This window comes from Pelophylax lessonae (assembly GCF_965119305.1).
Source record: "Pelophylax lessonae genome assembly, chromosome: 5".
Classification (NCBI taxonomy): domain Eukaryota; kingdom Metazoa; phylum Chordata; class Amphibia; order Anura; family Ranidae; genus Pelophylax; species Pelophylax lessonae.
Window position 1 is genome coordinate 151,776,452 of NC_138772.1, and position 12,415 is coordinate 151,788,866.

General features: G+C 52.0%; 1 protein-coding gene across 2 annotated transcripts in view; it reads left to right on the forward strand.

Annotated features, from left to right (window-relative positions):
- The first annotated feature begins 1,272 nt into the window (after positions 1-1,272).
- The window catches only part of UBE2E1 (ubiquitin conjugating enzyme E2 E1), a 61,855-nt gene continuing 50,712 nt past the window's right edge, over positions 1,273-12,415 (forward strand). Inside the window, exons 1-2 of one of the 2 annotated variants that reach the window (XM_082258632.1) lie at positions 1,273-1,299; positions 1,376-1,611. In XM_082258632.1, the coding sequence (XP_082114758.1) occupies positions 1,436-1,611 (176 nt within the window). In that variant the 5' untranslated portion in view covers positions 1,273-1,299; positions 1,376-1,435. Of the gene's footprint in view, positions 1,612-12,415 lie in introns of both variants that reach the window. The other variant, XM_082258631.1, reaches the window with a different exon arrangement.

A 12,415-nucleotide genomic window follows, 5' to 3' on the forward strand; every position in this document is an offset into this window, starting at 1 on the left:
CATACATTTTGGCATGTTCGTCCTGGGCTCTAGATAACCTTGTCCTGGCATTACCAGGAAGTATGTCTTCTGCAACATCCGCTTTATATGAAAGAGAAAAGGGGTCCCGTCAGCGCCCCATATATCCCAGAACCCCCTGTGCTACTTATCACCTTCTCTCTAAAGCTGGCCATACAGGTGGTGCCTTCTCCTGCCCCTAGGTTCCCCCATGTAGAAAGTCCTTAGATTCCCCCATGCAGAAAGCCCTTAGATTCCCCCATGCAGAAAGCCCTTAGATTCCCCCATGCAGAAAGCCACATAGGTTCCCCCATACAGAAAGCCCCATAGGTTCCCCCATACAGAAAGCCCCATAGGTTCCCCCATACAGAAAGCCCCATAGGTTCCCCCATGCAGAAAGCCCCATAGGTTCCCCCATGCAGAAAGCCCCTAGGTTCCCCCATGCAGAAAGCCCCATAGGTTCCCCCATGCAGAAAGCCCCATAGGTTCCCCCATGTAGAAAGCCCCTAGGTTCCCCCATAGGAAGCCCCTAGGTTCCCCCATACAGAAAGCCCCATAGGTTCCCCCATGCAGAAAGCCCCATAGGTTCCCCCATGCAGAAAGCCCCATAGGTTCCCCCATGCAGAAAGCCCCATAGGTTCCCCCATGCAGAAAGCCCCATAGGTTCCCCCATGTAGAAAGCCCCTAGGTTCCCCCATAGGAAGCCCCTAGGTTCCCCCATACAGAAAGCCCCATAGGTTCCCCCATGCAGAAAGCCCCTAGGTTCCCCCATGCAGAAAGCCCCTAGGTTCCCCCATGTAGAAAGCCCCTAGAAAGCCCCATAGGTTCCCCCATGTAGAAAGCCCCTAGGTTCCCCCATGTAGAAAGCCCCTAGGAAGCCCCATAGGTTCCCCCATGCAGAAAGCCCCATAGGTTCCCCCATGTAGAAAGCCCCATAGGTTCCCCCATGTGCCTGCGCTGCTGACTTTTTCCCGACTCCTCAATGGAAATGTGTGTGGGGTGGTATGGGCTGGAATTTGGGGTGATCAGAGCCATGTATGACCAATATAGAGGTAAAGGTGGTCCAGCATTCACCTAGAGTTGCCCCCCCCATTGATTGTATATAATGGAGGTGAGGTGTGAAGAGGTATACATGATGTGTGAGGAGTAGTGACGTCACACAGTGGGGCTCACACATACATAGCCTTCCATTGGTGGCTGTGCTCCCCTCCCCCTCAGTGTGTGCATTGTGCAGGAGGAGATAGCCCCCCCTCTGGTCGGTGCTCTCAGTGTGTGTGGTGGGGGAAGGAAGGAAGGATCCTCCATCTCTCTCTGGTCGGTGTTCTTTCTCTCTATCAGTGTGTGAGTGTGTGGGGTGGGGGAAGGAAGAATCCTCCAGCATCTGGTCGCCCTCCTCCTCCTCCCTCCTCTGTGGGTGCAGGCAGTGTGTCAGCTCGCTATGTCGGATGACGATTCCAGGGCCAGCTCCTCTTCATCCACCTCCTCCTCCTCCACCAACAACAACAACAACCAGCAGCACATAGACCGGGACCTCTCCAACAACCACCCCAGGAAGAAGGACACCAAAGTCAGCATGAGCAAGAACTCCAAACTCCTCTCCACCAGCGCCAAGAGGTACCTACCTACCGTCACCCCCCTCCCCCCAATAGTATCTCCCGGTATATATGTGGGTGAGGAAGTGTCAGCGCTGGCAGGATCCACCATCACCCCCAGCATAGGGGTGCCAGGCCTGGCACAGGTTACCCCGGCTCTGTGTGTGGCCTGCTGGAGACAAAGGCTGGGCTCTACACCGGACATGGGGGACAACAATGGGCTCAGACCCAACCAGCCGCTCTTCCCCTTTAAGTCTGCTCCGTCATGGCCGCCGCCGGCACCCCCTTCCCTCACTGTCCGCTCAGGTTAACCCGTTCTCTCCCGCACCCCCACCGTGCGGCAACGAAAGGGTGCCATGGCTCGACGCTCATTTGCATTGTAGGGCGCCGCCCACCGACTCTCATTTACATGTTAGCTTTTCGGGGTCCCCGTGCAGTGAGATGGGGAGGCAGAGCGGGCCGGGAGCGGGGACGGTGTGTGTGACCGGAGCCGCCGCCATGTTCTGCCCCTCAGGGGGTCAGGAGTGGGGGCAGGGAGGGGAGAGTCCTTATGTGCTACTGAGGGGACAATATAGGGAAGGGTCCCTTTGTGAGGATACTGAGGGGACAGTGTGGGGGAGACTCCTCAGGGGTGGTGAGGGGACAATTTTTTTTTTTTAAGGGGAGAGTCCCTGTGTGGCCCTGAGGGGACAATGGTGGGGGAGGGGAGCAGTGCTGAGGGGACAATGATGGGGGAGGGGAGCAGTGCTGAGGGGACAATGATGGGGGAGGGGACAGTGATGGGGGAGGGGACAGTGATGGGGGAGGGGGAGCAGTGCTGAGGTGACAGTGATGGGGGAGCAGTGCTGAGGGGACAGTGTGCTGAGGTGGGAGAGTCCCTGTGCGGTGCTGAGGGGACAGTGTGAGGGGGGGAGAGTCCCTGTGCAGTGCTGAGGGGACAGTGTGCTGAGGTGGGAGAGTCCCTGTGCGGTGCTGAGGGGACAGTGTGAGGGGGAGAGTCCCTGTGCGGTCCTGAGGGGACAGTGTGAGGGGGGGAGAGTCCCTGTGCGGTGCTGAGGGGGAGATTCCCTATGCGGTGCTGAGGGGACAGTGTAAAGGGGAGATTCCCTGTGCGTTGCTGAGGGGACAGTGTGAGGGGGAGAAGAGTCCCTGTGCGGTGCTGAGGGGACAGTGTGAGGGGGAGATTCCCTATGCGGTGCTGAGGGGACAGTGTGAGGGGGAGATTCCCTATGTGGTGCTGAGGGGACAGTGTGAGGGGGAGATTCCCTGTGCGGTGCTGAGGGGACAGTGTGAGGGGGAGAGTCCCTGTGCGGTGCTGAGGGGACAGTGTGAGGGGGAGATTCCCTATGTGGTGCTGAGGGGACAGTGTGAGGGGGAGAGTCCCTGTGTGGTGCTGAGGGGACAGTGTAAGGGGGAGAGTCCCTGTGCGGTGCTGAGGGGACAGTGTGAGGGGGAGAAGAGTCCCTGTGCGGTGCTGAGGGGACAGTGTGAGGGGGAGATTCCCTATGTGGTGCTGAGGGGACAGTGTGAGGGGGAGATTCCCTGTGCGGTGCTGAGGGGACAGTGTGAGGGGGAGAGTCCCTGTGCGGTGCTGAGGGGACAGTGTGAGGGGGGGAGAGTCCCTGTGCAGTGCTGAGGGGACAGTGTGCTGAGGTGGGAGAGTCCCTGTGCGGTGCTGAGGGGACAGTGTGAGGGGGAGAGTCCCTGTGCGGTCCTGAGGGGACAGTGTGAGGGGGGGAGAGTCCCTGTGCGGTGCTGAGGGGGAGATTCCCTATGCGGTGCTGAGGGGACAGTGTAAAGGGGAGATTCCCTGTGCGTTGCTGAGGGGACAGTGTGAGGGGGAGAAGAGTCCCTGTGCGGTGCTGAGGGGACAGTGTGAGGGGGAGATTCCCTATGCGGTGCTGAGGGGACAGTGTGAGGGGGAGATTCCCTATGTGGTGCTGAGGGGACAGTGTGAGGGGGAGATTCCCTGTGCGGTGCTGAGGGGACAGTGTGAGGGGGAGAGTCCCTGTGCAGTGCTGAGGGGACAGTGTGAGGGGGAGATTCCCTATGTGGTGCTGAGGGGACAGTGTGAGGGGGAGAGTCCCTGTGTGGTGCTGAGGGGACAGTGTAAGGGGGAGAGTCCCTGTGCGGTGCTGAGGGGACAGTGTGAGGGGGAGAAGAGTCCCTGTGCGGTGCTGAGGGGACAGTGTGAGGGGGAGATTCCCTATGTGGTGCTGAGGGGACAGTGTGAGGGGGAGATTCCCTGTGCGGTGCTGAGGGGACAGTGTGAGGGGGAGAGTCCCTATGTGGTGCTGAGGGGACAGTGTGAGGGGGAGAGTCCCTGTGCGGTGCTGAGGGGACAGTGTAAGGGGGAGAGTCCCTGTGCGGTGCTGAGGGGACAGTGTGAGGGGGAGAGTCACTGTGGTGATACTGGAGGGGACATAGTGGGTGTCCCTGAACACATCACATATTAGGATAGGGACTGACCTTGATGTCCTCCTCCACCTTATGCCCAGAGTTAGGCACAAAGCACCAGATCTTTATTATATGAAGTAAAGTTGGAAGATGTGATGACTGAATATACACCCTATGATTGTGTCAGTATAAGTTAGGACAGTCCCCGTCCCATCCAGACATGGGTGTACAGGCTGATGGCCGCTTTCCTTGGTACCTTCATATATTTTTCTAAGCAGAATCTGGTTGCATATGGTTGGGTTTTTCAGGAGTTTGTATAACTAGAATAGCCCTTGTAGGCCTCATTCACATTGGCAGTGACAGGCGTGTTTTTTTAGGACATTTGTGAATTCCTAGATGGATATCAGGACTACAAATCATACAATTCACACCTTGTGCTCAGTGTGGCGGGGATAGGACTGTGTGGGTCCCGGGGCAGATAGGAGATGCTGAGAGCCGTTCACATATATGTGATGACAGACACCGCATGTGATTCGCAGCGCACTGCTCTGCACATCACATGCGATGTCTTCAGCCATACAGATTGTATGGCTGAATTTGCATCGCATTCAGACACAACTCGCACAGAACCCTTTTTGGGGTCCGCACCAGAATTGGATCGCTTGGGTGTTCACACCTATGCAATCCGATTCATGTCCAAACTCACAGTTTTCACTGCGATATGTGAGCTGATCTGGGGGTGTCGTTAACCTTGTATTGACACTCCCAGCGATTCGCATATGGCAGTGTGTACTGCCTGCGAGATGAATGCGATGCTCATGTCTAGAGCCAGTCTATGGGGGCGATGACATCAGGCACAGTCCATGCAGAAGACCGCTAGAGTTCAGGGGGGTAAGAGCAGCAGGGACTGGTCTTGCGCTTGGAAGATCGGTGGATTAGGTGGGTAAATCGCCACTCCCCTCACCCGTAGTGCGGTGCGGGCATAGCCCCACTGCATGCAAAAAATGTTCTTCTTCAAGCCCCAAAACAGTATATTTATATTGCAGCTTACCAATTGTTAGGTGTGATGGCTGCATCAGTTTACTTTAGACTTTTTCTTTCTTTCCGATATTTTCACTTGGTCAGTAAGGGCTCTTTCACACGGGCGATCCGATCAGATCCGCCTGTCAGTTTTTTAGGCGGATCTGATCGGATCCTCCATGCAGCTCTATGGGGCAGCGGGTGTCAGCGGAGACACCTCCGCTGACACCCGCTGCCATCCGCATCCGATCCTGTGCTTGAAATCTGGACAGATGGAAACCCTATTTTTCCATCCGTTCAGTAATCGGAGCGGATCGGATCTGATGAGAGTGGACAAGCGGTCCGCTCTCATCCGATCCCCCATAGAGGGCAGCGGGTGCTGAGACACCTCCCTCTCCGCTCTGCAAGCGGAGACGGAGTTGTCATCCGCCCGGCTCAGCGGGGATCGCGGATCGATCCCTGCTGAGCAACACGGATCCACCTACGGAGCGGACTGTGTGAAAGAGCCCTATGTCTGTTTTTCAACACACCAAGTTGTCCCGCAGATGTAGCTGTTGGAGGTTTGAGAAAAAAAATGTAACACTGACAGGGGTGCTTAAATTATCAGTTTTTATTAATTTATTTAAAACCTTTATCCCAACAGCGGAAAAACCTGTTGCAGTAGCTGCTTAAAAGCCAGTGCTGGCTGGAGTTCAACTTTAGTTTATTAGTTACTAAATCTGCTAGTTCATCTAACACCTCCCTTCCCCCAGACTGATAATGATGCTTTCCAAAGGTGTCTCTGTTGCTCTTTCAACCAGAGTGGAGACGCTCCTAATACAGGAGGTGTGTAATGGGCAGGCAGATCACCAGGTGAAAACAGTGGGGGGGGGCTAAAATAAGAAAACCAATGCAGCCACCACATCTAAGGATTGGTAAGCTGCAATATATTACACTTTTGGTTTAATACCACTGTAAAGTAAATGTAAATCCAGTCACTAAAATGTCTTCACTGTTTTAACATGTGAATGTGCTTTCTGTGTTTTCTTAATTTATCTTGAATATTCAGCTTGTGTTAAATATACTCCATGCTGGTCCCTGCTGTGAAGGTCCTTGTTTAGGCACTTCCTGGTTTGGGGTTTTGGAGAGACAATTGTGCTCCTGCTTTGTCACCTTGTCAAATGATTCCCTGGGTGATACTACAAGTGTTTGAGTTGACAAACCTTGAACAAGCTTGGTCCATTGTTGTCTGTATTAGGAGTCTGTTTCCCAGCAGTGATTAAAGCCGGCCAAACCCTGATTGAAATGTCTCTAGTGGAGTAGGAATCGGCTGAATTTCCATCCATGTATGGTGGTTCCCGTTCATGAGAAGTGTTAGTGGATCAACAGTTCATGAATTGGCTTGTCAGAAATTCCCTGCTCAATTGGTGCGATGGAGCCAATGGGCTGCAGTGCTGATCAGTGTATTCTGGTGGGAGAGTCCTGCTGTCAGAATACAAAGACACAGCGGGGAGGTTTCCCCACCCATCTTAAATGTGTGGAGGGGAAATCGGCTCAGTTTTGTTCATTCGGCTGGCTGGCTAAACAAAATAACTGAGTAACGTATGGCAAGCTTAGGAGTTAATGCTGAAACAAGTATCCATAGACAGGAGGTGGCTGGAAGTGGCTACAGGAGATCAGCAGCACTGAGATGAAAATAAACCGTATTTTACTAACAAAGAAAACATTATTGCTGATCGTGCACAGCGTTCTGGCAATCTAAATGTCTTCCCCTTGGAGTTTACATCTGCCTTAACGGATACATTGTCATGTGCAGTGATAGGAGCCGTCACATTCAGTGTAGAGGCAGAATTGTGTATTGTCTGCATTGCTGGCCTGCTATGGCATCATCTTCTCTCCTTTCTCACCAGGGATTTGATGTTGCTGCGCTGTGATAGCATGGGGCAGTATTGCCATGTTGATGATTAGGAGTGTGAAAATGATTGCAAATGGTATAATTTCAAATCATCATGTTGAATTTCTATAATTACCACCCAGGCTACAATTTTCCAGCTCATATAATGTGTGTTTTCAAATCTCACTTCTCCTTGCTTGTGTAAATAACGTTTTAGGTCTTTATACAGTTTAGACTATGCTTATAGCATTTATCAAAACGGCAGCAGTGGTGCATTGCAACCAATCAGCTTCTATCTTCATCTTGTTCAGTTAGGCTTTGAAAATGAAAGATAGAAGCTGGTTGGTTGCTGTGCATTGCTTCTCCAGATTCTGACTGCACTAATTTTAATAAATATCCCTCACAGAATTTAAATGTTGTGTTTGTCTACCCAGTGGGGCAGGCGCGGCCACACATGGATTATAATTTTGTTGGTCTCTGCTGAACCAGCCAAAATTTGACCCATCTATGGCCAGCTTAAAGCGATATTAAAACCAAAAGTTTAATGTATTGCAGTTTACCGATCATTGGATGTGTTGGCTGCCTTCATTTTCTTTTGTTCCCTTTTTTCCCCTCTGTTTTTACCTGGTGATCTGGCCAGCAACACACCACCAGTATTTGTGTGCCCCCACTCCACTCTGAATGAATGAGCACCAGAGGCATAGCAGCATTGCTAGTCTTGAGGGGTGTCAGTATGAGGAATAGTGCCCCAAGGGCTAGATAAGGGTATGCAAATGGCCACTATTTTGGGAGCACTGTACTAGCAGATTTAAGCACACTAACAAATTGAAGTCAAACTCCAGCTCACACTTTATAATCAATTACAGTAAACCGTTTTATTTCCTTTTTTGGGATAAAAGTTTTACATATGTAAACAAAAATTGGTCATTGTAAGCACCTCTGTCAGTGTTAAATGGTTTGTCTTAAGCCTGTAAACTGAAAATTCTGCTAGAGGGCTTGTTCTTTTGAAAAACAGACTTGATGGCCAAATCAACAGATAATAGAAGAAAGAGAGCCTAAAAAAAAAAGGAAACGAATGCAGCCATCACATCTAAGAATGGGTAAGCTGCAATATAATAAATGTTTGCTTTTGGGTTTAATACTGCTTTACAGATCAAGTCCAGAAAAGTTAGGACTGTTGCAGGGACTATAGCCCTGCATTGGGCGGGAGGACATTGAAGGGCCTTTCACTGCCGTAGCGCAGGGGAACACCTTCTGCCAGGGGAGGATCAGGTAAACAGTGCGTTTCCTGTGCCCTAGACAAATGAGCAGCTACATCCTGTAGTGAGGGTACAGTCGCTACTCTACCAATGGGCACAAGGGTGCAAGTATAAAGGGAGTGCTAGAAGGGATAGGAACCTGGACCTATAATGGCTTACAGTCCCCCTTTTCTTTTTCGTTCATTGACTGACACAGTTTTTCATCTTTTTGACCATATTTTTACACTGTCCCCTACAGGAGTAGGACACTAGGAAGAGAAAAGGCTTGAACACGCCTATGAGGCAGTCCCTGGGTGTATACTCCCACTTCCTGCTATAGGTATTCATTTTTTTTCTGCCTAGTCAGGAGAAAGGACCTAGTTCCTTGCTGGGATCCCTGGTCCTGGCAATTTTTTTTTTTTTTACATGGAATTTTTTCCTCTTTATTATTTTGTTTCTGTGAGAGCTACAATGAAGTGCTTGACTGGGTGACAAACTGGATAATATAGATCCTTAGTGTCTACCCTGCCAGTGAGCATGTGCAGACCACAGCTCCACTCTAGGTTGGCCGCGACATAGCCCCACTGGACGGGGGCTGGCCTGGGAGTTAAACGTCTCGCGAGGGTGCATACGAACTGGCTTCGGCCTGAGTCACAGCGCTTCCTTCTGGCCGACAGCACCCACATTACGATGGAGCGCTGTCCTGTCCGGAGCGGTGCCCACCCTGTTCCTGGTGTGGTAGGTAGCTGCCCCCCCTACCCCTGGAATGGTCTGACCCCTGGGTTCCCATCCCCCCCGCCCCCCTCTAAAATATGGTCACTGTGGGTCTTTGAGCCCCCCCTCCCCTCCCTGGGTGAGGGTATGAGCTGGCTGTTGCCACATGCTCTCAAGGGGGGCTGGTTAAATTTGCTGCCGAGTCCTGACCTTGGGCACAACATGGGGTTGAGCAGGGTTCCCTTCCACCCTGGGGGTTGGTGACTAGGGCAGGGATCTCCTCTGGGCTGCCTGCGGTGATGTTAGGCTGGGGGAGCGGATGTTTTAACATCTACAGGTACGCGCCTCACGTGGCCAGATCCGGCTAAAAATTTAGGCCGTTGCCTACTCGCTGAAAACTATGTGAGGCGGCCCCTGTGAGGGTGGCTGATGCCACTGCCTCCCGTTTGGGCATCCGCCTGCCCCTAGGTGGTCAACTCAGCTGGGGTTCACGTTCTTGCGGCTGAGCGCCTTCAAAAATTTAGGCTGCGGCCTACTAGGCCAAGTGTCTGAATCTGGCTCTGCCGTTGGGAGGCAGCCTCACTGTGTGTAGCTGAAGCCCCCACTCTTTTGGGCACCAGCTAGGCTGAGGATCCGTGCGATTGCGACTGGGCCTCCACAAAAATTTAGGCTGCGGCTTGCAGCCTGCTAGACCATGTGTTTAGCTTGGCACCTCCCTTGGGAAGGGGTAGTGCTGTGGGGGCACTTCATTTTTTTAATGACAGCCTTGCTGCCATTATTGTGTGGTACACCTGCCCTCTTTTAGTGAGGGCAGAGGAGAACCCCCAATGGGACTTTTAAGGTCTTAGACAATCATTTGCTGCTAAAATAGCAGAGATAAAAAAGGTATGCGGTCTTAACCATTAACTCCCTATTTCTCCAACCAATCCCTTTCTTTTAGTGAGGGTACCCTGCCCTTGCTTCCGCGTCACCGCGGACGGCCCCCTTTTAAGGGGGCTTTGTCCTCTATGGAGGGCTCGGAGGGAGACCCCCCCCTTGTTTTTTTGTTGGGTCTGATAGGTGGCCAGTGTCCCCTTTGTGGGATCGCAGTCGGCGGCCTCCCCTGATTGTTTTTCGGGATGACCTTAGTATATAGTGACCCTACTGGGTCTGCGTCCATGCATCTGGAGGGCTCAGATAGTGAGGATAATTCCTCTGCTCCTCTAGCCATGCTTAATCACTTGCCTACCGGGCACTTTCACCCCCTTGCTGCCCAGGCCAATTTTCAGCTTTCAGCGCTCTCACGCTTTGAATGACAATTGCGCGGTCATGCTACACTGTACCCATATGACATTTTTATCATTTTTTTCACACAAATAGAGCTTTCTTTTGGTGGTATTTAATCACCTCTGGGTTTTTTATTTCTTACAAAAAAAAAAAGAAAAAAGACAAAATTTTGAAGAAAAAAAAGTTTTTCTTATTTTCTGCGAGTAAATTTTGAAAATAAATACATTTTTCTCCTTCACTTATGTGCGCTGATGAGGTGGCACTGATGGGCACTGATAGGCTGCACTGATGAGGTGGCACTTATGGGCACTGATGAGGTGGCACTGATATGGAGGTACTAATATGCCGCACTGAGAGGTGGCACTGAGAGGTGGCACTGCTGGGCACTGACGGGTCGCACTGAGCACTGATGGGCAGCACCATCAGTGCCCACACTCAGTGCCCATAGTGCTGCTAGTCAGTGCCCATCAGTGCCTAGATGAGCAGGCACTGACTGGCAGCACTATGGGCACTGATGGGGGGGCACTGATGGTGGGCACTTATTGTATTTTATTTACCTTTTTTTGTAATCAGGGCACTGGTGATCAGTGCCCTGATTACATGTCTCTGTGTTCCCTAATCGCTGTTCAGCTCTGCTCTTCCTCACACGCAGTCTCTGTTTACATATGAGATCATCTCTCAATGCATGGTCCGATCACGTGGTAAATGGCTGCTGTGATTGGCCATTTACCACGATCTGTGATTGGCTGTGTCCAAGGGACACGGCCAGTACAGATTTTCGACGATGCGCGCTCGCGGGGAGCCTGTCACTGGAAGGCCGTGTAAAGACGGCCTCCCGGAAATTTGAGCCCGCGCTGTAGCTGTACTTCGGCTATAGCGCGGGCGGCAACAAGTTAAATAAGCGCTGGTGGATGCACTGTTTGGGTCAGTGCGTGAAATTTTAAAAATGGAGGTTGCGGCTTATGCCGCGTCGGAGGCACCAGTTCCTTTTGGCACCCACAGGCCCCCCCCCCAAAGCAGCAAGGGTGTTCCTCTTTCCGCTCACCTTGACAACACCTGCATTTACAGGTGGAAGGTTCCATCTGTAGTGGACTCACTGGTTTCCAGGTCAAATTGAGCTACCTTAATTCCGGTTGAGGAGTCCCCGACCATTTACAGGTTAAGCTAATAAGAGGGGGGAGGCTCTGGCCTGCCATATGTGGCTGTGGCTGGTTCAGCGATGAGGCCGATAATTACTATTTCCCTGGTGTTGCAAACTCTGACCGAGTGGGCTAAGCTTTTACGTCAGGACCTGGAGGAGAAGCAGCTTCCCCCTGCCTTGGTGGAGCTGGCAGATCAGTTGGTCCAAGGGCTACAGTTTGTCCTAGACGCCTCTTTGGATGCTGCTCCTCTGCTTTCTAGACTGTCTCAGCAGTGGTCCTCTGGCTGAAATGCTGGTCTACGGACCAGGCTTCTAATGGGTCTTGTCTGATCTTCCATTTGTGGGGGGGATCTCCTGTTTGGAGCTTTCTTGGATGACATCATCAAGGGCCTCACAGGGGGAAAGTGTACTCTTCTTCGCAGGCTTCCAAGGGTAAAGAGTCCCGTCGCAGATGGGGACCCTCCTTTTCGGCTTAAAAGTGACTTTTTCGTTCCTCTCAAGACAAGGAATCCAAGCCATTTCGGGCCTTCGCTGGGGATTCCAAAAAGTTTTGGGTCGGGCAAACCACGAGCAGGTACTGCCAGACCTGTGGACAAAACTTCCTTCACATGTCTCTGCTGTTTACAAGAGCTGTGGACCGCTCTGCTTAAGGACAAGTGGGTCCACAAAGGCATTCCCTCCGGCTACAAGATCGAGTTTCGATCATATCCTCCGGATAGGTTCTTGCCTTCTAACCTGCACATATCCCCAGATAGCTTAAAGTATCTCTATGGGGCAGTGCAAGATTAGTTACTTCAAGGGGTGGTTGTTCTGGCTCCAAAGTCGGAATGTTTTCAACATATTTACAGTTCCCAGGAAGGAGGGCAAGGTACTCCCCAATACTGGACCTCAAGGCACTAAACCGCTTTGTGGGGGTACAGAAGTTTCGCATTGAGTCCATGCACACGGTGGTGGCATCCCTACACCAGGGGGATTTCCTCGCCTCCATCGACATCAAGCATGCCTACCTTTACATTCCAATATGTGTTGCCCATCAACGTTTCCTCCGCTTTGCCGTGGGCAAGGAGCATTATCAATTCTTGGCGTTACCCTTGGTCTCGCTTCGGCTCCTCGGGTCTTCAAGAAAGTGTTGGCCCCGGTTCTAGCATTACAGCATCAGCGGGGGATCGCAGTACTG